The sequence below is a fragment of the Prinia subflava genome, chromosome 4 (assembly GCF_021018805.1).
Source record: "Prinia subflava isolate CZ2003 ecotype Zambia chromosome 4, Cam_Psub_1.2, whole genome shotgun sequence".
Classification (NCBI taxonomy): Eukaryota; Metazoa; Chordata; class Aves; order Passeriformes; family Cisticolidae; genus Prinia; species Prinia subflava.
In genome coordinates this window covers 64,677,571-64,704,257 of record NC_086250.1, presented here as the reverse complement: position 1 = coordinate 64,704,257, position 26,687 = coordinate 64,677,571, and the positions used below count along the sequence as shown (strand labels likewise).

At 37.1% G+C, this 26,687-nt stretch overlaps 1 protein-coding gene across 1 annotated transcript in view; it reads left to right on the top strand.

The window, feature by feature from the left end:
• Window positions 1-26,687, top strand: part of PCLO (piccolo presynaptic cytomatrix protein) — a 318,813-nt gene that overhangs the window by 183,565 nt on the left and 108,561 nt on the right. The window contains exons 8-10 of the mRNA XM_063396987.1: window positions 1,448-3,656; window positions 9,099-9,256; window positions 16,988-17,069. Coding sequence (XP_063253057.1) covers window positions 1,448-3,656; window positions 9,099-9,256; window positions 16,988-17,069 — 2,449 coding nt within the window. The remainder of the gene's footprint in view (window positions 1-1,447; window positions 3,657-9,098; window positions 9,257-16,987; window positions 17,070-26,687) is intronic.

The following is a 26,687-nucleotide window of genomic DNA, read 5'->3' as shown; positions in this document are numbered from 1 at the left end:
TTGTCAATACTTCTTAAAAACTTGACAATTTGTTGATGCCATATTAAAATAAACTGAGAAAATACTGATTTATAAACTCTTACTTAAAATTGATATTATTTGTATCTTATCTGAATTAGGTAGCATTTATTTCAAAAGAATGCCATTTTTAATTAAAAGCAGTTAATCCTTGCAGAAATGCTGTCCTTTCCTGCAGGGCCAGGAGAGTCAATTTGAACAATATTGTTTTTATTCTTCCCTTATCAAACTGGGCTAAAATGTTTCCATATATTGGTATTAGCATGTCTTCATTCTGTATTTTTTTTTTTCTTCAGTGTATGTGCCTAGATCAATCTCTTTTCTTTTACTAAGGCAAAATTTGCAGGAAGATATTTAGGAAATAGGATACAATTTCAAAATCATTCTGGCATTCCGGTCACACTCCTTAATCTATAGACATTGCATGGGGACCTAAACCTCAAAACTAAAAAAACAAAATTAAAAACAATAGTATTTTAGGATGCAAATTGAATTGCATCTAACCAGTTGCATTGTCTGTTTTCCTAGCTGATGAAGAGAGAATGGCATCTCAAAAAAAAAAATTACTTATCAGCCTAAGGTAGATAGTTCTACATCAGGACGAATGACTCTTCTATCATTAACTCTGGGGAAATCTGGACATCTGGACAAAATTAAATTGTTATAATTTTATACTGCTTAAGTGGTTTTTAAGTTTAAACTGCAGCTTTCTAACTGGAACAAATTTCATTTATGAAAGTCTTCAGTGAACTGAAGAAAGCTTATACCAGTTTTGTAAGGGACAAGAAAATCCCCTGGGGAAAAAAAAATATATAGCATCAGATATGAGACAAAAATTACAAGATCATGTAAAAGCTACCTGTCTTGTCACTAGGAGGTTCTGCTTTGTTTTCTGGATTTCATTACAAATTATAGTTTATGGGTACGCATTCAGTGTCTGGCTCAGAGTCATCACAGATTATATATAAATTTAAATATGAATGTGTATATAAGTACATTTATAATTACACAGATTTTTGTATTAAATTAAATGTTATATAAAAGGGAGGTGTGTATATGTATATATATATATTCCCCTCCCACACACATGTGCATTGAATATGTTTATGTATAAGAATGCATAAATTTAAAAAAAAAAAAAAATTAAATTACCATTGATTCAATTTTAAGAATATAAGGTAAAATTTTTAATCTTAGACTAAACAAAGTCCTAGTGAGCATCATCCTTATTTTTGCATTAGATTGCTCATCTTTAGCAGACTGATAGCCATTTTCCTTTGTATTTTCTTCTGCCTAATCACAGATACAAAATTACCTGTCTTAAGGAAAGTATGTGGTTAAGTTAAAAACCTATACCCTGAAAAAATTGAATAACTTGTGATTAATTTCGCTCCAGAGCAGTGATTCAGTCTTATTTCTTCTATTGCAGTCCAAAGGTTCCTCAAGCATGACTCCATCCAGCACTCAAAAGAAGGTGAAGAGGACTCTGCCCAATCCACCTCCAGAGGAAGCAACAGCAGGAACTCAATCCCCATACACTTCTGTGGGATCAGTTTCACGGAGAAGGATTTGTAGGACCACCACTATGGCCAGAGCCAAAATCCTTCAGGATATAGACAGGGAATTGGATCTGGTCGAACGTGAATCAGCCAAGCTTAGGAAGAAGCAAGCAGAGCTAGATGAGGAGGAAAAAGAAATAGATGCCAAGTTGAGATACTTGGAAATGGGCATTAATAGGAGGAAAGAAGCCCTACTAAAAGAAAGAGAAAAGAGAGAGCGTGCCTATCTCCAAGGAGTAGCAGAAGAACGTGATTACATGTCAGACAGTGAAGTTAATAATACCAGGTCAACCAGAATAGAAACTCAGCATGGCTTGGAAAGACCACGTACCGCACCCCAGACAGAATTTAACCAGTTTATGCCACCACAAACCCAGCCAGAAACACAGTTTGCCCCTGCTACAAGCCCATATGCTCAATATCAGTATTCATCTCCTGCCCTGCCAACTCAAGCACCAACTCAGTTCACACAGCAGTCACATTACCAACAACAGCAGCCTTTGTATCACCAGCAGGTTTCACCCTATCAGACCCAGACAGCATTCCAAACAGGAGCTACCATGTCCTTTACCCCACAGGCTCAACCTCCACCATCTCAACAGCCATCATACCAACTCCCATCACAGATGATGGTGATACAGCCAAAGCCAAGACAGACCACATTATATTTGGAGCCTAAGATAACAACAAACTATGATGTAATTCGCAATCAGCCTCTCATGATAGCACCAGTTTCAACTGACAATAGCTATGCAGTTTCCCAGCTGGGCAGTAAATACTCTACCTTGGACTTGAGGATAGGACTAGATGAGAGAAACAGCATAGCAAGCAGCCCTATATCAAGCATATCTGCAGATTCATTCTATGCAGATATAGACCACCACCATACACCCCGAAATTATGTGCTGATTGATGATATAGGAGAACTTACTAAAGGATCAGGATCACTTGGTTCCAGTTTTAGCCTCCATGAGAAAGATCTGACCAAAACAGATCGACTTCTTCGCACAACTGAGGCCAGGAGGGCACAAGAAGTGTCAGACTTCCTAGCACCACTGCAGACTTCCTCTAGGTTACATTCCTATGTTAAAGCTGATGAAGACCCAATGGAGGACCCTTATGAGCTCAAGCTTCTGAAACACCAGATAAAGCAAGAGTTCCGTAGAGGTGCAGAAAGTCTCGATCATCTGGCTGGCCTGTCTCAGTATTACCATGGAGAGGGCAGCTACAGGCATTTTCCAAAATCTGAGAAATACAGCATAGGCAGGCTTACCCTTGAGAAACAGGCTGCTAAGCAGCTGCCAGCAGCTCTCCTTTACCAGAAGCAGTCAAAACACAAGAAAGCCTTGATAGACCCCAAACTAACAAAGTTTTCACCTATCCAGGAAAGCAGAGACCTTGAGCCTGACTATTCAAGCTATATGACTTCTAGCACTTCAACACTTGGGGGAATTACTACTAGGGCAAGGCTTCTTCAGGATGATATCACTTATGGCCTTAGAAAAAACATCAGTGACCAACAGAAGTACATGGGGGCACCACTGACGTCATCCATTGGAGCAGGCCTTGGGACTGCACTAGGTCCAACAATGAGATCCGCACTACAAGATGAAGCAGACAAATCTTATAGCAGTGGTAGTAGATCTAGGCCCTCATCTAGGCCCTCCTCAGTGTATGGGCTCGATTTGTCATTGAAAAGGGATTCTTCCAGTTCTTCTTTAAGACTGAAAGCCCAAGAAACCGAACCTTTAGATGTTTCCTTTAGCCATGCAGCACCTTCTGGAAGAACTAAACCCACCAGTCTACCTATTAGCCAAAGCAGGGGAAGGATCCCAATAGTAGCGCAGAACTCAGAGGAGGAGAGCCCTCTAAGTCCTGTTGGGCAGCCAATGGGGATGGCAAGAGCAGCAGCTGGACCCTTGCCACCAATATCTGCAGATACCAGGGACCAGTTTGGATCGAGCCATTCATTACCTGAGGTCCAGCAGCATATGAGGGAGGAGTCACGGACTCGAGGCTATGATCGAGATATAGCCTTCATCATGGATGACTTCCAGCATGCCATGTCAGACAGTGAAGGTAAATTAGGCCTCAGACTGGTATCTTACTATCACAACGCAAATCCTCATTTCTATGCATGTGTCTGATTTTTGTTACACTTCAAAGACTTGTTCTTTTTCTGTTCCTTGGTGCATCTTCTGTGTATCTACATTTTTGGGGGTTGATTTGTTTTGTCTTATTTGATTTTTTATTTTACCCTAACACTTTCTGGATGGTGTTAAGCTACTATAGCATGCTACTATGTTGTTGTTGATTTGCTTTCCTTTCGGTTTGCTTGTGCATTTTCTTTTTCACTTGTTTATGTCTGCTTTTCAATGATACTGTGTAGAACATTCCATGTACAATACAGACTCTGCCATCAGTCTTTATGTGCAGCTCTCTCCAGTGACTGTGAATCATTGAACTTATTTGCAATAGTTTTTGTTGGGATTTGGAAATAATCTCCCAAATCTCTAAAAAACTCCAGTAATTTTGTGTGCATGAAATTTCATGATAGAACTCAAAAAGTTATAATTCCATCTCCCGATGCACCAATTTAAATCTGTGTTTATATAGAAATAGTCTGTTCATTAAGTACATATTATATGTTAGAACCATATAGAGCTTAACGTGATAGCAAAATAACATTCTACATATGGTTTATTGAAAGCATCCTGTCATGTGGACTTCTGTGCATTCAGAATTGTGATTATGTAAGATAATTTGTCATTTGAATGGTGCAAGACAATCTCATCCTTCAATAAACTTACATAAAGTATTTTACTTCTGTTATGGGTTATGCAGTGTAGCTGGTTTTATATGCACCCCATACACGTCTGCCAAATAAGCACAAGAGTTTTTCTCACTTAAGTTCATGAAAGGAACCTTTCTGATGTATTATAAATAGTGTAATTAAAAATGCTTCTTCTGAATGAGTACAGCAGAATGTTAAAGATGATGTTGAGTACTTAATAATTGCAAATTATGTATCAGTTTTGTTTGAGTCAGTTCAGACTTAATATATTCTAAATTGTTTAAAAGTCATAAAGACACTTTGAAGGCAAATGAAATGAATATGTTCAAAATTGTATGCACTCCCTTAACTTTTTCTTATGTGTATTTACTGCACAATAAAGGAGACTTTGCATGCGCTCTATTGTCTGTAAATGGCAATGATTGTCTCAGAAGACACATTTGCATGATTATGAATTAATATGGTTTCTTTTTCACATTTCTACTAACCTCCGTTCATTATTGCATTATTGGTTTTTTACACATGCTGAATTTTCATAAGCATTAGAAAAAATTATCTATTTGCCTTTCTCATACTTCATATTAAGGGCTTTGTTCTGTAAGTTTCTCATCATATTTCTTAGATATTTGTAACCCCCTCATGAACTCTGTGTTTCAGGAGAGACTCAGGGTCATCAGCTTTTTTGATAATTATCAGAAGCTTAACTGTTTTTATTGTCCTTCAATTCTTAGCACACAGGGTCCTATAATTAAATCTGAAAGCAGTTGAGAGGAACTCCCCGAGTTGCAATTCAGATCATTCTTCCTTAATAAGCAGATGCTATCTTGTCTCCTCTCAGCTTGTGACTTCTACAGGTCATTCTGGAGTCACATTGGGAAAGATACAGAGCTTTTCCTCCTGAAAACTAAAGAGAACCAACCTGGACCAAAAAGTCCAATTTGGTACTATTCTAACTCATATGAACAGGCCATAGAAAATTATATATATGACCTAGAGTGCATTATATTTCTTGTATATGCTAGTATGAGACATACCTGTAACAATTCAAGTTGAAAATGTCTCAGTTTTAAATCAGTCTCTGATTAGTTTGACCCTTTCAGTAATATTCTAATTCAATTCACATATTCTGTATTAGATTGATATGTCACTCAGAGCTTCCCCTTTTAACAGTCTTTTTTTAATTTCTGATTTCAAATTTTGTCTTCACAAATGGCCTGTTTCTTGGGAAGCCAAAACACATCATGACTTTATTTTCAAATATATGGTTTAATAGCAAGTAACCTGTACTGAAAATAGTATAATTTGGATGTAAGATAAAAAGTGTTTAAAAGAAGCAATTACATTTCTACAGAAAGTGACGGCCTTCTTTTTTAGGGTCTGCACTCTTCTCTGTAGTGATCTGATGCCCAGACAGTGGACAGCTATTCTGGCCTGTTTCATCCAACCTTTTAGCACAAATTGCTTTGCAGCTGCTCTTTATTTTAAGCAACTGCTGCATGGTCTTGGTGAGATTTCATTTAAATAAATCAGGCTTAAACACTGGCTTTGGAAAATTCTTCTTGTGCTACAGTTTGATTTATCATCTTAGGAGACTTAAAAAAAATAATTTTAGTTAAAATGTCAAATTTAAATTGTTTTTCTTTCATTCACACTCAGAGACATGTTTGACTTTTTGTTAATTTTTTGTAAGTAACATCCCATAACAAATACTAGAAGAGAATGCAAATAGGACATTGAGTCCAAACCTTCTGTTGTTCACTAAGTACATACTGTAACAAATCTTAAAGCCATGCTTCAGGACGTAAGTAATGCTTACACTGGGATTCCAGACTTCAAAAAGGTTAAAAAAGTAGCCTTAGTGTCAAAAAAGCACAATGTCCAGAGCTGCCCATTGAAAATAAACAGCATTTTGAGATCTTAAAACACCTGGAATTTGCTCAGGACTCCCAGCACCATGAAAACTCTGATCCAACAGATAGATCTCTGTCAACCCCACTTCTGCCACTTTCCACACATTATTAAGTATGCTGAAGATACTAATTTCCAAGAATGCTGAAGCTAGTACTCAATTTTATGAATATAAATAGCCCTTGCTCTCTGGAAGATATAAAATGTACTTTTTCCCCCCTCAAGTTTTTGTTTTGTTTTTTTTTTTTCTGTTGCTATGGTTTTCGGACGGCACAGAAATAACAACATGACTCTCTATGATGGTAAAGATGAGAGCAAACTTTATTCTTTTACATTCTACTTTTATAGAGTAGTTCGGTACAAAGAACATGATTGGTTATTTAGCGTCTACACTCTTTTGTAAATATTTCTTTTTAGTAAACATGTTGGAAAAACACTACTTGTGGATGGTTTCTCACTTCCCAAGGTTTGTTTGAATTCTTCCTTTAGATTTCTCAGGCTAACATGAGAAAGTTGCTCACTTGCCTTTCACACAGACACTAGCAGAGCTTGAAACCTAAATTCAGACCAATGTCAAGCCTACATTTTTCCTCTTATATCCTAATTTGGCAATTCTTCAACAGAGCTTAGAACTTTAAAATTGAGATATCAAGATATGAACACAGCCGATTCCTTGTAATTTTTCATCTGTGGTGTTTAGAGTGATCATTGTTACTTCTCTGATTGAGTTTCTTGGATCCCATGGCCTGGAGTTCAACCTCACCTGGTTAATCTGTGTGGGTAGAACCACCTGACTGCATTCTGTTAGCCTTAGAATAAAAGGATGACTTCTCTGAGACTGTCAGTTCATCTTGGCCATTGTCAGGTTTCCAGCTGGAACAAATCCCAGCTGTGCAAGCCAAAACCAATGGGGTGTGTATGTACATGTGAGTGTGGTGTGTGTGTGTGTGTCTGTATACACATACATTTATAACTTCTTAAATTTCAATAAAGTACACACATTCATCACAGTTTGATTAAAAAACCCAACAAGTAGGCTAATCTGAACAGCAGTATGGAATTCTAAGTTTTCTAGAGAAGTAATTCAGGAGAAGTTATTTCAGCTGTGGCAGGAGGGAAAAAAAAAGCCTTCTTTCATCTGCTTAGATGATGACACAGATTGTGATAGCCAACATTAGCATCTGGGGTCAGGAATTTAAATTAGGTACTTCATGCAATCTTCAGAAAGAAGTTTTGTCAGGATGAGTTATGAACGAGCCTGCTTTGTGCAGATACTGGTCAACTGGCATAAATGTGTAAAGCATGAGATATTTGCCTGTTAGATCACAATGGTTTATTGATAGCAGTTAATCAATAACTACTCAGAAACAAGATAAGCATTGACCTCTAATAGTGTTTCTGGTAATTCATATATGCTTATCTAAGTAATATTAAATAAACCATTTCATGTTAGATTAAGTTTGTGCACAGTCATGAAGGAAGAGACTGCATAATATCTGAATCAAGATTAAAAAATTTCTGAAGGCTTAATATAATCTAGAATGTTTGTTTTACCACATACAACTTATTATTTTCAAAAAAGTCATGCACATATATATTATTCCTCTTTTAGGAAAATTTAAAGAAAATAGTAGTGAAAAAACACAACTTACTTTTGTCTTATTAACAGTTTTGTGAAATCATTTCTTAAACCAAATAGGTAATGTTTACTTTCACATCTAAATAGGAAAGATTATTAACACTATCATTTTTCCTTTTAAGTTCTTTTCTGTGTCATGTGCTTTCACTCTCTTTACTATAGAAAAAAATTGTCTTATTTAAAGTTTGCAATTCCTTGCAGTTTTTCTGAAACAAATATTGTCTTCCTTTGATTTCCAAATTTGTCTTGCTTAATAAAGCACAAAATTCAAACTTGCTTTACATTTTACCTTGCATTACCTGAACAATGCATTGGTTTACACTGAATGCCAGCATAGAAGAAAACAGGACATGATTCAGATCCCAGTTTAGTCACAGCTGTGTCAGTTGACCCAATAGTCAGTAAACACAAATGTATGCATTTGCAAAGCTGATTTCAGTGAAATGACATTATTTAATCCCCAAAAGATGCCAAATACATTTACTGTCGCAAACAATATTACTCTTGTAGAATTTTTGTCGTACATTAAAAATCCATATGCAAAAGTTCATGCTGGAAAATCGGGGGATGGAATTAAAAATGAGAACACCTATAATATTTCTGTTTAGAATTTCAGTTGCATAGGTTGGTTTCCTGTCTTCTTTGATTTGGTTTGGTTAGATTTGGATAGAGAGGTTGTAATTTTCTTATATGTAGTTCTAGATTATTTCCATAATATTTTGAACAACATTCAGTGCAGAAATTTGGGAATTAGTGGAGTTTACATTTTGAGGGTTGGTTATTTGGGGTTTGGATTTGGATTTTCTGAGTTTGTTTGGGGTTTTTTTCTTGGTCTCCTGCAAACTAACTAATATGACTAATTTTTTTTTCAACAAACATTTTAGAGATATGTGAAATCTGCTGTGCATTTCTTAGCTGCCAGAAGGAGGAAGTGGCTATAGCACTTGGTAGATTTCTTCTCTATTTAATATCCATGGTTCTGACATAAACAGAATCTTCTCCCTTTGCTGTCTCACAGCTAAATAACGCTCAAGTTCAATGTCTCCAGTCTCACCTCTAACTTTGCTTTAGCTGCATGGCCAGTTAGTAACCACTCTGCATGTTTGCTATGCACAATGCACATTCTTGCCCTTTGTCCAGCACTGGACCAGAGCATTTGACCTGTCCTTGGTTTTCAAAGCCTACCATCTCCGTCGGGAAGAAACAGATTGGTTTGACAAGCCCAGAGAGCCTCGTTTGGAGAACGGACACATCCTTGACAGAAGGCTGCCAGAGAAGTTGCCACACTCTCGACCACTAAGTCAACACCAAGATCAAGTAAGCTGTCAGATAAGATGTGCCTCTAGTTTTATAAATGACTGATAATTTAATCATGCTGTCCAATGGTTCCCATAGGAGCTACAGGATTACTCAAAATCCAGCTGCATTCAGCTGAAATGCTGTTGAACCTGTATTCATCATCAACATTTGATAGTGAAATTAGATTAAATTCCACTACAATTCAGTATTAATTTTGCTGGTTGTCTTTTGACTTTTGAAATATAACTGAAAATATCTATACCTTAAGTATTCCTATTGGTGAAAAAAAAAAAATCCAATTAGTCTAATTTTCCCTTACCAGCTATATCACATCCAAACTCAAGTCTCTTCTTTTAGTTGAAGTTGAAGGAAAATAATTTCTTTATCCTGTTGACATTTTTTCCACTTTCCGGTGGTAAGTATAATCCCAACATTCTGTGATTAATTATTGAATAAATCAGCGGGACTTTATCAATCTAATACTTTGAATATATCATTTATTAGAGAGAGGAAGAAAAATACCATAGTCTGCTTTTCAAGCTTGCCAACTTTGAAATCTAGTTTATCTTAGTGTACCATCCCATTCCACTTTTTATTAACAAACTTTATGTATTTCAGATCTCTAAGGTTTCAGTTGCTTGTATAAGTTGTCATTTTTACTGATTGATTTAGGTTATATCCTGATATATACTTATGTTTTGATTTCGATTAGATTTTTACATGAGATCCAATAAAAGCAATGAGTGCATTTCCTCAAGACAAGAGGAAATAACATCAAATTGCACCAGGGGAGGTTTAGATTAGGTATTAGGGAAAATATCTTCATGGAAGGGGTGGTCAAGCACTGGAAGAGGCTGCCCAGGGACATGGTGGAGTCATCTTTCATGGAAGTGTTCAAGAAAAATGTGGACATGGCACTTGAGGACACGGTTTGTGGTGAACATGGTGGTGGTACTGGATTGACAGTTGGACTTGATCATCTCAGATGTCTTTTCCAGCCTTAACAATCCTGTGATTCTAAGAGAAGGTATTGCATGGCCCCTTTGTGATGCTTAATAGCTTATATTGCTCACATTAATTCCTCAGGTAACATACAAACCAGGAATATCACACTGCCATGCAGCCTTTAAAAGTTTTTTGCTGGTGAGCATTTTCACTGAGATTTGACAATCAAATGTAGGTTTTATGAAGCAATAGTGTAGATTTTATGAAGGAAGTGTTAGAATGTCTTCAAATAAAAGCTGTCATTTATTTTTCCCTCCTTTCCTATCCCTAACATATATTGAGATTTACAAAACTTAGGTTGTACTAAGCCTACTCATTTCTTGTTGAGAAGAAGGGCTTTACACATTGTAATTCTTATAGCAATCTATTCAAATAGATCTATGATTCTATGAATCAACTTAATTGCAAGATAAGGGATGTTTTTGAATCTTAACAGCTCTCAATATCACTGGCAATAATTTAAAAAACTTTCTCTCTGAACATTTCAGTCCTCAAGAGAAACATTTATTATTCTAAGCATACATAATTGTATTTCACCACTACAGCTTTCTGAGGTAAAACTGAAAATTTTCCTTGGAAATCAGGTTTGTCCAAAAGGATTACTGCTAACCCTGAGCTCTGTGATATGGAGGTGGTTAGTTCTAGTCACAGAGATCTGATCTTTGCTTTTTTCTCTCATATAAATAATTCTACACTGGGACTGGTTGAAAAATTTTGTTCAAAATTTTGCAGAAATATTTTGTTCAAAAGTTTGTTCAAAATTTTTCAGCAGGAAGGCTAAAAGGCCTAAAAGTTCTTGTTTTCCTGGATATTGCCAGGAAGAAAACATGTATTTTTTTCTCCCTCAAGCTGATGCGATATCCCCACGCTTATATGGAAATAGAGATACAGCATTAAAATCTTTTCAAAAGCATTTTTTAAGTTTTTTGAAATATGGGATGTAAATTTGAGAGTGAACATATTCTAAATAATTCTGTCTGATGCCATGTAAAGCCTCAGCAGAAGAGGTGATGTGTGAGGAGAAGCTTTACAACAGTTCTTTCTTCTGTTTCCATCCAGGTTAGCTACTGTCAGTCACACACCAGTACAAAACAGTATCAGTGACTCTGCAGAAGGGAGAAATGCCAGGTCTCACCAACTCCACATCATCTACCTAATCCAAATGTTACTCAGAGCTTGTGTACGTTAAGTGTCTTCTGTGAAAATTTATTTAAGATAACTTAAAAAAATATGTATTTTCAGACACATCCAGTAACAAAATTGCTTTGTGACAAGATAAAAAAGGCCAGAGATATTTTAATAGAAGTTTCATTACTGAAACATTGCTGAGTTGTGAAATACTTGGCAATAGAAGAAAGTAAATCAGTATCAACATCTCTATTTTTTTTAGCATTAATATTACGTTTTCAAGTGAGGAAGGCAAATAAATCATATCAGGCCAATGAGTGGTGAGGTACAGTAACCACTCCCTAAGGGCTTTTTCAGCCCTGTGTGTAAGAAAAGGGTACTGAATTCATTGTCCCATGCTGTCTGTCTCCTGTATCCACACCTCAGTCCTGCACAGGAACCTGGAGTGTCCAAGTCTAGTGTACTCTAGAGACAAAAATGGCAAGTCATTCTCCATCCAGAAACATCTGAGCATATCCACTTTCACCCACAGCTTCCTTTGCTGCAGATGATTTCCTGAAATCAGTTAGGAGAGAAGTTTCCTGGGTAGCACAAGAACTGAGCCATTACAGCTCCCTTAATATCCCTTACTGAGCTCAAAACAGCCACAGAAAGAATAGTTTGCATCAATAGTACTAATCTGCTTCTAATGTATCAATCAGTGCTTCCAAATACACTTACTGGCTCAAAATTTGCTATTTTTGTGACCTTCGGTGTAAAAAAATTAAAATATTTTAATGACCACTACAATATGTGTATTCCAGAAGATTTTGATTCATATGTGTGAAATATCAATTTTCTTACTAGATAAAATCAGAAATGCTTGATTACATCCCACAGAGCCTGTACAACAAAAGGTAATAAATAAAGCACCCTGAGCTTTTGAAGCAGTAATGCAGTGGAGTGACAACCCTGAACCTCCAGGTTTCCATGGATTTCTTATAACCTATCAGATTAAGCTCACATACTATATTATAAATATTACAATATATTTGTTTCCATAGCAACTTCTGTGGTGCTATTTAGTATTCTGAAATCACATTAAATTGCAGTTCAGTTGGATATCTTAGTAGCCATTTCCCAATATATTGATTCTGGACTGCTTCCCTGAGGAGGATAAAACCTTATCCATACATAATCTATTGTAGAATTCCCACTGACCACTGTTGACCTCAACAGTTTGCATAGTCACTGCCAGTTCACCAGCAACTTCTTTAAACCTCCAGACATCAAGAGGTTATTTTTTTCTTATTATTTTCTGTGAAAATTATTTGCATACCCTGAACTAAACTGGCTGTTATAAATTATTTGGGAAAGAACAGTAGGAGGGGGTGCCAGGGCAGTAAAATTTCATGACAAGGGCATGGACAAGTGAGAGTATATTAAGAGGCAATAAGTAGTTTTTCAGTGAGGGGTTTTAAATACTTCCTGTCGTCGTAGGTGGGTCTTTTTAAGTCCTAAAGAATAATAAAGTTCTAAACTCATCATAATAGCAGTATATTGCCATTAGTTCACTTAGGCAACAGGTTTCTAGTCAGAAAAAGAAGGCAAAGGTCCTAGACATGAAACATTTTTAATGCAATCCCCTATTTGTTAACACCCTAAAAAATTATGGGCTTTTCTCTTCATTCATGGGTCACAACCATTCTCTTGAAATTTAAGTCAAGGCTTTTTAGGGACACTTGGGTATTTAGAAATTATGAAAAAATGGGTCATAAGGTGAGCATTTGGGTTACAATGAGAAAATACCACTGTATTTTGATCTGTAACACAGATACAGAAGGCTACCTGTGAACTTCTGTTCCACATTTTTGAAGTCCATCTACTTAGTTTTGATTATTTTCCAACTAGCAAGAAGAATTTGTTTTAAATTGTAGTAAACTGTTTTCCGTTAGTCACTTGGTTGGGGGGGGACATTTTGTAATTGAAATTCTCTGGAAATATGATGAGAAATAGGACATTTCCAAGTTTAGTGTACTTGTTAAAATATTTAATCTAAAGAATGGACTGTTAACCACCCCCTCACTGTAATTCACAAAGGGATTTAGCTGGTAGTGCCTCATTTCTTAGTCACTCAGAAATATTTTTCTCTCTGCATGCCAGAATGACTTCTGGAGCAAAGGTCAGTGTTGAATTTACCTAATTGCAGAAGAAAATGCAACTCACTTTACAATTTATTAATGAGCAGGAACATTGTATTTGTAAAGTTTTTATTCAGTGTGTCTTCTGCAAATTATCTCCATCACTGGGGATCTATTAGCAGAAAAAACTTTTCACCTTGAGGATTCCTTGAGAACTCGACATTTGTGCTCTGCACAAAGGGATTTTGGAGGTTCAAAAGGGCAGAATTACCACAGCTGGAGAAATTCTTGGTACCAGCTTGCACAGGCTGTGTGTGCTCATGCAAGTACCTGTGGTATTCAGAAATTAGAATGGATACTGCCTAACCCACCACCCTGAGCATCCACCCTCCTCTTCCTGGACACCCACCTCAGGTAAAGTTTCCCTTGAAAATCATATTTCCCAGAGGACAACAACCAGCTACTAAAACCAATATCTAATCAGGCCCTGGCTAACACCAGTGGAAAGGGAGATGCAGCAACATTTAAAACCAGGAACAACTATGACTTTGGTGATCCAAGCCAAAGATCAGTTAATACAATATAGGTGTGGCTATGGCCTGGAATATTAAAATGCAATTAATGAATTTTGTTTCTTAAACTTAAATACAGCACTGGGGAAATTTTTTCTTCTTGACTATCCTCTTTAACTTATAATATTCCCTTTTATGAGGCTTCAATAGTGTTTGTTTATCAGACAAAACACTTAAAGGCAACAGGAAATGAAATGCATTTTTAAACTCATCTTCTGTAGCAGTCTTAGAACCCTCAGCACAATTACTTCCCATTCATTCCATTTTTGGAGGGCCTTCTGCTGACTAATAACAAGAAACATACGACCAGATACATTTCCTGATGATACGCCAGTGCTGAACTAGGAATCAAGTGTGCTGAATGCTCCAAAGAGGTGAGGAAGGATCTTCATGACAGAAACCTCTTGGGTTTGTAGCACATAACTGGGATCAGGTCAACTTTTTTCCTGTGCCCTAAGTCTGGGCTTGTGGAGTTGCATGTTCTGCACTCCTGCAGCTGCACAGAGGAAGGACGGGCCCTCTGCACCAGTTTGGATTTCCACTGTCATGGCTGTATGGCTTCAGTGGGGTCCTTCTCTTTCTTCACCAGGGAAACTGGGGGAAGAGTCAGCTGAAGGGATTCCTGGCAAATATTCAGGTGAAGGGAAACCAACTTTAGTGGGAGTAAGGAGATGTGAACCACTGGAAACACAAAATAATTTGTGTTGTACAGGTTTTGAAATAGTCTAGTAATTTTTCAGATAAATTTTAGAATAATGTGTTCATTACAGTTTTCAAATATGTAGCAATTTTCAGATAAATATGCTCACTAATGATTAAAGCAAAACATAAAGAACAATGTAATTGTTCTTAGTATTATCTATTTACAACAATAGTTAGTATTATCTATTTACTGTTTTTTGGAGTTTTTTTCCCTATTTGGTCTGCTGCTTTCAGAAATGTAAGGGTCTGAAAGTAAAAACCTGATGACGTGTTCCATTTAAGTACTGATTCCCACCAACAATAAAAGAATAATATACTACCCTGGATGCTAATAAAATTCAGTGCTTTTATTCAGACCTATATGAATCACAAAGATTTATTCTTCTCATAAAATTCTGGAAGTAAGCAGGAAGTAATAGGCTAAAGAAGGAGACAGTCTATATTTTCTGATGTATTTGTTAGCAGTCATGTACAATGTGGCATTGATTATTCTTGGATTGTTATTTATTAAAAAATTAAAGAAGATGGAACAAGTAAAATAATATGAATTGAAGTTTAAGGGCTGCAGTGTTACTCAGTTAAACTGAATTCCTCCCAGCAAAATGGATCCCAGCTAAGGATCTATTCAAATGTGTTCGTACACTTCTTGTAAGCAGCAATATTTCTTTTTTTTTTTTTTTTAATTTAAGTCAATATAAAATTAGATGCATTCTTTCAGATTTTTTACAATTTTATATAAGCTACCTATGACAAATGCATCACTTTTATTGTTACATAAAACTTGCTGAATTTCTTACAGTGTCATTAAAAACAAAACATCCTCCCTATCTGTGGAAGTCTCATGGAACTTTTTACATTCCTGGTAGTATTAAACTCTATATTCTGACAAAACCCTATGATGAATTCAAATGTCTGCCTGGTTTCATGTTCTGATTTATTCTGGAATTCTTGTCTGTTACCAAATCCACTATCTCCTTTATATCTGAACATTAATTACAGTCAATATTACTCTCACTGTCTTATGGGAGGATTTGAGTCTTCTAAATGCAATATCATTCACTGGATAAGTAACTGAGTTATGACAACAGATGCATAAACTCTTCTGCTTGCTGTGGGATTGAGTGAAGCAAGTACCTTGACTTCTCTGTTTCCCTTCCCATCATTTATGTGTGCTATCCATAAACTCTCCAGGGCAGGACTAGGTTTGAAGTGCTTGGCTCAGGAGGAGCCTAATCCCTTTAAATGCTACTTAAATATAAATAATAGTAATGAACTCTTGGCAGGAGGCTGCTGATCCACTCAAGCTGCTGTATTGCCATGCTGAGTAATATTGTCCCCTTGGCTCCTTGAGGCTGCTCCCTGAGATCCCACCCTGGAGCAGGCTCACGCTCCCTCCTCCTGGCCCGGGTGCATCCCCCAGGCTTGGATCCCACATGCAGAGGCAGAGAAGTGATGGGTTCAGCTTGGCTACCAAAAGACCAAAACTGCAGGCAAAGGGGGGCTGTGATGGCTGTGAGGGGAGTGTTGCAACCAGCACCCTGCAGAGGCATTTTGGTGTGGGGTCAGGAGGGTCATCCCTGGAAAGTCCCTGCAGCCCAAGCCATGGGGCAGGTGGGATCATTTCAAAGGAAAACTGGCTCTTTAGACTCTGTTGTAGGATACATTGCTTTCAGCTTTGAAGTGGTCTAGGATCAGCCCAGGTAAATGATGTGCCTTTGCATACAGAATGCAGTACTGTGAGTTTCAGTTTGGGTCTTTCAGATGGCTTTTGGAATTTGAAGACAAGAGGTACATTGAACCATGTGCTTTTGCTGAAACTAAAGCAGTAACTCATGGATGGTAACACATTAATAGTTTGTTTACGTGTCCAAGAAAAGAATTTTATAAAAAAATACAGGAATAATGTTTTGTTTCTTTCTTATGTTAAAAATTGACTGAATAAAGGATTAAGGTTAAAAGAAGCTGCAGAAGAGAGTGGCCACCTTCTAGTCACTCAGAAAAATCAGAACTAAAGCCATATTTGAAATTAATCTGGAGTTATGGAAACAAATATTACTACCCCACAGAAGGAATTTGCAGTCTGACAAATGTCTTCAAGCTTGGGAGAGGTTTTGAATTGAGAAACTGTGAATTTCCCTGGATGAAATAAGTTTGTTTGCTTGTTTCTGTTTCAGCTATCTGAAATTACTGATTCATTTGTTGTTGGTTTATCTTTTTATGACATGCATATTTGTGTTCCTCAGATAAATGGGAAGCCCTTGCAGTACATTTTCCCTCATACAAGGCTCAAACTACTGAGAGACCCAAAGGATCACACAGTTTCAGGTAAAAAAACCCTCTACCAGATATGATAATTAATTTGATTAGCATGAATTATACAAAGTAATTCCAGTATTAAAAATACTTTTTTGTGTCTATGCAGCAGGAAATTCAATGGTCATTTTAAATCTTGCTCATTGGCTATAACAGAAAGCAGCAGTGCATAAAAAAAGGTCATGACATCTGTTCAAGATATATAAGCTATACAGACATTAAAAACAGAAGAAAATCTGTTGTGTTATCCATATGAACAGTCTGTTTTGGTGTTGCTTTTTATGTAACTCTATATTCTCTCCATGAGTCCTTATAAAATAAGCTTGTGTAGGTGTTCAGCATGTACAGAACTGAAATTTTATCCTTTCTGTGCTGAAAGTCCACCTTGCTCCCTACATAGAGGGGGTTAGCAGAACAATCAGAATCCAATTTTCTGTGGTATCTTCACATGGAGGCATTTATCACAGGACTTCAGATTTATTCTCTTTTTCCCTAGCACTGACACAAATGTTCATGTAAGTCAGAGTCTGCTTGCTAAGGAGATGGAAGGGAGGATATTCATTCACTGTGTTCAGCCTGAGTGCTGGAACACAGTGTGGTATTTTCACAACTGCAAAATGCTGCCAGTCACAGGTCAGGTCTGTATGTCTGAGCTTCTGGAATTTCCCCCTTTCTCACATCTAATATTAATATGGAACTCAAAGTTATTTGAAGACACTGTTTTTGTTCTTTCAGAGGTTGATGCTTTAAGCGGTTTTGTCATGAAACCATGAGACTTTCTTTTAACTTGCTGAAAAAATTCTAATAGTGTGTCAAACTCTGTTTCTGCACAGAAGTAATTACTGACTGCCAGCCCTGGTGTTCCGCTGAGCATTAAGCAGAAAGTGCCATGAACTTACTTGAATTGCTAAATATTGTTTTCACAGGGTTTCTGGCAGTAAAGTCTTGATAATTTCCATCCTCGGTACCCACCTCATATTTAGGGTGTTAAATGAATGTTCTGTATGGGTTATGAGGTATTTTCTTGTTAGTCAGAGTAACACCCACCAATGATTTCAGGCTGCAGAAAGACCCCTCCACCCACACAGCCCAGCCTGAAAGGAGCTGCCAGCTCTGCTGTGTGTCAGCCTGTGCTGCTCCAGGCCCTCCCAGCCCACAGGAACTCCTTGGCATCTTTGCAGGGATCTTTGCCCTGCAGGCTGATGAGTAATGCTGTGATCCAAGCTGCTCTCTTACTCAAAAATAAGAGGAATTACAACCACACAACTGCAAAGCTCGTGATTTAGTGTTGCTGAAGCCTGCTCTCCTACCTAAAATTACTTACCCTTATGCACTGGGAAATGCCTATTCCAAATTCTTGACTAACTCTCATGCTGGCAATCACAGCAACACACTGTGCCTCAGGGAAAATGCCTTGTGAGCAGTGCTAGGCAAACCCAAGGTGCAGATATTAACATCTCACTTACTAATGCCCTGCACAAATGAGGTCACATAGGATCAAAAATTTACTCAGGGTCCTGCCAAGGTTACATAGCCCACACTGGGGTTGCTCACTACTATAGCTATATAATATTGTACTTAAATTCTAACTGGAGATAGAAAGCTTGGTTCTGTCTACAAGCTGAAGTCATACTTTTATGTTTTAGTCCAGATACATGCTTGAAAACCTGCACAGATATATTTCTGTATGTTGCATGCATAGATCTCTCTACAAATATTCCAAGGCCTAAAAGCAAATTGTACAGAAATGAGCCAAAGGTAGAAAAGGGTAGCCCTGAAAAAGAAGAATTATTTGTAGTTTAGTTTTCACTCTTCATACATCTTTGGAGTACCATAATGCACCTCCCTTCCTTCCCTTCTCTCAAATGTCTGAACAATTTAAGTACATGAAAACTCTCTTCAAATGTACAGTGTGTCATGCTTAGCCTTCAGCTTTCCTAATGACCTCTACCAGACAGGCCCAGGGTTTTTAAAAAAAGTAAATTTTATTAAACATTATCTGCAAGCTAACAGTAAACATCTGTGTTTATTAACCAGACAATGGCTATTGGAAGACATAGAAGTCTATTATGCAGTTAAAATTACGTAAAATACTGGTAAATTAAAAAATGTATACTTTTATACCATCAGAGTTATCTCACTACAAGAGTTTTGGATATTCATCTAGATTCTGTGTCTGACTGCTTCCCTGGCTGGTTTGTTTCTCTTTCTTTGGTTTGGGGTTTTTTTTTTTTGTTGGTTTGGTTTGGTTTGGTTTTGGTTTTGTGGTTTTTGTTTGGTTGGTTGGTTTTTGTTTGGTTGGTTTTCTCCCCCTTTGTCTCTTGTTGCTCTTGCTTTCTCCCTGCCCTTTTTTCTTATCAAAATTACCAAAATGAGGTGTTGACTCATTCTGTCTGCACTTATACTTGTTGCATAAACACAGGAAGTGTGTATGTTAAAAATCCTCAGTACAGCTCACATGGGGAGTCAGATCTTTCCAAGAGAACAGTCTCTGTTGAACCCACCCTTTCAGTAGCATCTTCAGCTGAACTTTTGTGGTGCTGGATTCCTGCAAGCCAGCTGGCCTGTGGTCCTGGGTGACCACAACAGCAAGGGCACCATCCATTGTCTCCAATTTCCTCACAGCATGTACAAAACATCCTCTGTCTTGGCTGTGCACCCCAGCCTCTCCCATGTGATCATTTCTGCATATGCAAGAGCAGTTCATACTTATGTTTTAAATGATCTGTGTGCAGTTTGGTCAGTTCTGGAGCAGGAGCTGCCTGGGGAGGTGCCTGAGACTGACAGATTCTCCTCAGGGGATTCATGAACACACCCTTGGTGTACAATTAGTGTATCTTAACTGGAGTGTGCACAGCAGGAGTTACATAGGGAAATGTCCTAAACCATACAAAATTCCCACTTGGAGAATCCCTGTAACTGAGGACCAGCTGCTTTGCTGGGAAACTGGCCAGTGCTTCAGCCCATTATCTCATCTCACTGGAGTTCTTGGGCCAAGCTAGGCATTAATGATTCAATGTGCTGGGCCAGCCCAGACAACCAACTCCACCACAGCAGTTGTTACTGTAGGACAAGATTTCATCCTAATATCACCTTTATGGGTTGAATTGCACAGGTCTCATCGTAATCTTACCACAGTGGAAGTTACTGCCTGATTATGAATCCAAACACTGTCACATTCTGAATATCGATAATAAGGCTAGTCCCAAATATTTTAATATTATGGCTGTTTCACAACATATTATATGCACATGTATCTGGTTTATTTGCTTTCTTGATTAATGAAAACTGACTCTGAGGTACAGATGCCTTTGATGCCTCTTACATAACCTGGCATAATTTTGCAACCCAGAAGCATATAACATGAATTTTGGCATGTGAATGAGGTGTTTGAGGATTGAGGAACTGAGCCAAAATTTTGATGGCAAGAGAGTAATACTGCTGAATGAAAAACAAAAGTGTACCCGCTCACTGGCCACTCTCTTGAAGGTTCTTGTTTTTTATTATATGCCATAATCCAGAGCATCCATAGCAGATCTCCTTTTCGAGATATGCAGTGTCCCCTCCTCAGACAATGCTGAGCAGTGTAAAGGAATTTCTAAGAACTTACTCTGCAAAATCTGATTAATAAGTTGCAGTTAAGGGAAAAAAAAAAGAATTGGCATCATGGTTATGCCAAGGTGCCAAAGCAATGACGGCAGCAATCAGTGAATGATAATATAGCAGTGTTTAATGCCCCAGAAACTCGCTGTTTGTTTTCACTGAAAGTCCCTTGTTCCTTTTGGATCCTTTAGCAGAGCAGCATAAGTGCTGTTTTGTACTGCCAGAATTTTCTCTTCTGTTTTTTATCATGCCATCATTATATTTGAAAAAGTAAATTAAGGATATGGCTAGTGAAGGTAATGAAAGCACTGGCAATATCTTTGGAAATGTTGCAAAGATAATTTACATTGTGTTTTTCCTGATTAGAAAGCTGTTTAGGCACACTCAGGAGGAAAATCCAACAAAGCAGACATATCTCAGTAGGTCTATAGGTACAATGAGTGCAATCAGTCAAAGGTAATTTTTACTCCTTTACCTCACATAGGCTGAGTCAGAAGTAATTCTTCCTTTTTGAAAGGAGGGATGTTCTGTGTTTCCAGGAAGAGAAAAAGTACCTTTGAGCAGCCAGACTGTCCGTGTTGGGGAACAGCCTCTTCAATTCTGGGAAAAAAGAAAAAAAAAGAAAAAAGAAAAAAAAAAAGAAAAAAGAAAAAAAAAAGAAAAAAAAAAGGGAGAGAAAAAATTCAGAAAAACTTTGTAGTGGAGCAAAGAAGTGAATTAGATGGTGGGCAGAAGACAGACGATTGCCTCCCTAATCTCTACCTTAGCAGTGATGTCAGTGAAACTGCAAGTAGAATTACAGGGTAGCTGTAATGCTGAACACACGTCAGACGTGCCTCAGCTCAGTCTCCGTAAGAATTGCTAATTCCTGCAAACAGCACTGCACTTCTGCAGTGTGCCAGCTCATGCAGAGCTTATCAGATGGAGAGGAAGGGAATTCAAAGTTTTCCTATATCAAGACCTCACTGGTATAGTCACTCTCTAAATAAACAACCCTATATATTTAGGATTCTTTTACCTGCAAGTTTGGCAAAATTAATTCTTACAGCAAAATACTAAAGTGCAATGAATATGTGATTAGTAATCAACTAAAAAGATGTTAAATATAGTCACAGTCTATATTCAATGTGAGAAGTCAGAGTGAGAAGTACAACCTACCTGCTGTCCTCATACTCTTAGAGGATTACTTACCCTACTTCTTTCATTTATTGTTGTGAGGAACTGAGATAATACTTTGCACAAAAAAAAGCAATACCCTCCTCTAACATTCCCTTGTCACTGGGGAAGAATTTAATCCCTAATTAATAGCCATCATTTCCTCAAACACTCCTTATCAGAGACATGGCACAGAAGGTAAAACCCATAAACAGAAAAGGACTGAGCTGTTACAGTCAGGCTGTATCAGAGATTTTCCTAGGAAGTCACAGGGTAGTAAATGAGGATAGGACTGGAAATAAAGGGAAAGAGAGATGTCTGGTTTTATCCTAATATCAATTTTAGAAAGAACTCAGTACCATTAAACTTTTCTAAAAACAAACAAACAAACAAATTCTTCTGTGTGTTAGAAACACTGTAGAGCTACAGACTATGTGTCCATATTTATGTCTCTTCTCTCCAAATTACTTTAATTTGAAAAGCACTAGTGTGCGTATTTAAAATACTTTCCATGAAATCTTTTTGGCAGCTCAGCTGTTTATGCATTTTTAAATATATGAACACTTGTTGAGGCTCTTGAGTGGAGGTAATTGAGAGGGAAATGTGTCTGCTGGCTATAAAGGTTCCATTTGCTCTCATAGCTGTCATGCAGAAAAGGCTGCATAAACAGATCACTGCCACACTGAATGTTAGAGTTCAGTCAAGCCCCCAGATTTCCATGGAGGTTCAGCTGTCAGTCAGAGGCATCTATTGCCACTGGTGTCTATCAGTAAACACAGATGAAACTAAGTACCTACAAGAGATTTTATATTGTATTTAAAGCTGCAGTCTACCATGGATGGCACCGTAGATTCTGATGTGACAGATCATCCAAAAAAGAAGAGACCTTTATCTTGTTTTCAAGTAGATGTGATAAATGCTTCAAGAAGCTAATTCATAAAACATTTTATGATCCTTCAGGATGATAACCAGTGTGCAGATCAGCATGCAGCAGATTTGCAGCTGATATAAATCAATGCTGTACTATTAAAACAACTGCAATATATCTGAATTTCATCACCTTGTGATTTGACTTCATGCGTATTTTATGCTTTAATTGCCAATGGCCAAGAAATGCAATAGCTGTTTCATGTCATGTCATGTTTCTAGGAACAACTTCATTGAAGCTAATTTTGTTAGAAACACCAAAACAATTCTCTTGAGGATGCTCTTGAAAATGTTGTACCTATATAGACAGCCAACCTCAGATATGGATCATCACATTATGTATTCCAGAGAATTTCATAAGAATAGCAGTGTAAACAAATTTTAGGCTTGATTTTATTATACACAATATTTTTCCTGCTATTTTTAAGTTTCTGAGTTAACTTATTTTTGTTTACTTTTTCGTGTTTCCTTTCTCTCTGTTCTTCAGACTTTAGAGATTGCTTTATCACAACATAATGTCTAAATGAATAGCTTGTATTTCTTCATGGTACTTTTAACTGTGACCTCTCTAGGAGAAGTCACTGATGTTTTTATTGTGTTTGAGCCTTCTGTTGCATACAGACAATGGAACAGAGTGTAAAATTGTTCTGGCAGATAAGGGCCTACCAGCACCCCAGCATATGTCTGGCCTAGATAAGGCTGGAGGAGGAATGAGGAGATAATGTCTAGTAAATGAACACAGGAGGAAGATATGTTCTGTCTCCATTCACAGCCAAATAGTGTTGAAAGGTTTCATATTGTTTCATTTGGGGGATATGTTCTCATTGCTATAACATGGTACATTGGCACATTACGAAGCCTTTCATGCCTAATGTCTCATTTGCATGCTTTCTTCTCATGCATTTGCTACCATTGGACCTTGATCAAAAAAAGATCAACCTTGTGCTTCCTTGCTGTAATTCACCATTATAGTTTTGTCCTGGTTTGGGGGATTTTTTATATTATTAGAAAGTGATGAAAAACATATTTGGACAAGTCTGTGCATTGGCTCCTGGAACTGAAACACAACACAATCTCTATTTTGAGATTTAAGCATATCTCCCATTTCAACCTACTCAGAGATAGGTGTTGTAGCTGTGCAATTTGAAGTTAAGTCCATTTCAATTTTTCTCATTTTACTTCTGTATGGTTTCACTTCAAAGCAAACAATATCCAAAGGTGTTAAAATGACCATGGGTTTACAGAAATAGTGAGTTTCAGCTACCATCTTGACAGGTATACTTTAAGGCTCTTAGAAATCAAAATCAATAGCACTTTCTTTAATATATTTCTTAAAGTTCAGTCACTTAAAAATCTATTAAAAATTCATATAGCTCTTTTTCTAACCGTGACAAAAGTCAGATTGCTGCTGATGCTCGTACTTACAGTTTCCTGTGCCAATTAGCACAAACAAGTGTGATTACTGAAAATCTGTTATACATTCTAGTTGCTTCTTTACTTTCCTTGGCGATATAATTTGACAGACAAATGGCTTCATACTTTCAAAAATTAGTCCAGAGGAAATATTTGCTGGAGTTAACACATGAACAATGTTTGCACAGAGCTTCTGGGTCATGTGCCAGCATTCCCCTGCATGTGTTGAAGTTGTGGCTACTGCATAGAACCTATGTGAGGATTAAACATAATCAGTCCTTGCATTTGCTGCTGGAATGCTGTTTACTTTCATGAGAGAAAGCATCCCTGGAAAAATAATTTTCATTTTTTTATAAAGTCAGGACCATCAAAACCCTGCTGGGCCTTTAGTTGTTCAGTTTTTTGCTGCTCTTTTTTTTCTTTCTTTCCTTTAACCTTTGACTTATGTAAGAGGTTATCAGCATTTGTTTGAAAAGGCAAGGCTAATAATTACTTGGGTGCTGAAATGGTTCCAGGAAATCTAGGCTGTTTATACTCTAATGGCTGCAATGGAGCTGCTCAGCAGAGCAGTGAAAAGATGGTAAAATTTCGTGATGTTTCGTGTGTGACCCGAGAGCAACAGCAACAGATTGACAGCAGTCTGATCTTTATTATCTCCATAAGGGACAAAAAAGACTAAATTGTAATTGCAGAACTCAGGTTATAGTCAGCATATTCTAGCAAAGTAAATTACAGTCTTTCTTCCGTGTTGCTACTGAGACACAATGAAATACACAAGGAGATAGGATTTCACAGTGTCTGAGCTACAGAAGTTCAGAATAAATACATCTAAAGGGACAGAAAGTACCTCATGGTGGAAGAAGGGAAAAAAGAGTGATGAATTTTGAAAATGAATTTGCAGCAGTGCTTGCCAGGTCACCAGGGATAGAACTGATTAGTGTCAGGTTGTTGGTCATTGATCATACATTATATATGTATATATAAATATATATGCACACACATATATATGTATATATGTATGTATATATGTAATGAGTATGTAATATATAAATATACATCTAATGAAACAGTTTATGGTTTCTGGAAGGATATGAAATGACAAGTGAAATGTCCTTTTGAAAGTCACATAGTTGGTTAATTGCCAAAAAGCAAAAAAATCCATTCAATATTTTTCCTCCAAATATGGATTTCTTACAAAAATAACTCTAGTTATTATGCTCTTCAAGTCTTTGCTAGCATAGAATGGAATGGCATGGCATGGAATGGAATGGAATGAGAATTAGAACAGAACAGAACGAACTAGACTAGACTAGAGTAGACTAGACTAGAATAGAACAAAATGCAATACAAAATTTCAGTCAGAAGGTACCTCCAAAACCTTATAGTCTCACTACTGACCAATACAGGGTGGAAGAAAAGTAGAAGCTTGTAGTTGAGGGTATTATTCAAAACCCTCTTAAACCCAGCCAGATTGTCACTTCATTCACTAGAATCCTTTCAGCTCTGCCCTTTGGCCAGTTCTTAACCAAGAACAATGTGAGCCCACTCGTCCCACAGCAGGACAGCTCATCCATAAAGATACTGTGAGAACCAGCATCAGAAAGCATAGTAAAATCCAGAAAAACTCCATCCAGCACTTTCCCATCATCCTCTGGGCAGGTGACCTAAAGCCTCAAACTCTGATTGTTCATATCTTCAGCTGTATAAATCAGTGCCTTACAAGCTAACTGTAGTGATTTAGTATCCTTGTTTGTTTGTTTATCAAAGTATAAAGGCAATTTAGTTGCATGATCAACCTTGTCAAAGTTTAGCAGTATATATTTTATTATCTATTTCATTATATCTTTTGATTTGGGTGGGGTAGGGTTTTGGGGTATTTTTTTTATCTTAGCATGCTTGATCTTAAAGCTTTAGTTAGGATTAGATGGGAGAGTAGGATCACAGCCTTGGGAGTTCAGTAAAAATAGTTTAAATTAATTACTGGTCTTCTTGCTTTGAAGCATCCTAAAAAGGATTGGATTTCTAGGTGTAAATTTCTCTTTGAAGAGATGTTTTCCTGTAGATATTTTCCATGGAAATCAATGCTCATATTTCAGAAAGGTGCCTTCTGTTATTCAAATCACAGCAATTTGCTTTCTGGTGGTTTACTGGTCCTGTGTCTTCTAAAGAAAGCAGAAGTTCATTAATCTGAAAATCTAAATGAGAAGGATGATATGGTTATATCAAAATAGCCTGAGAGATGGAAATTAAGACTCAAAATTAAAAAAATAAAAACAACAATAAAAACAAGTGGAAAAAAGATCTGAGAAAGCATATGATGTGTATTTTTAAACTATCTGCATTCAAGGTTATGAACTGGGCAATGTCATTTCAAGAAATAATAAGCTCAACATTTTCAGTACATAAAATATAAATAGGCTTGAAATCCCATCTTTACATGAGAAAATACATCAAGAGCCAGGCAATATGTCTTTGTCAGCCAGAACAGAGCACTTAGAGCTCATTGGATGAAAAGTAGCTCATTCATTCTGA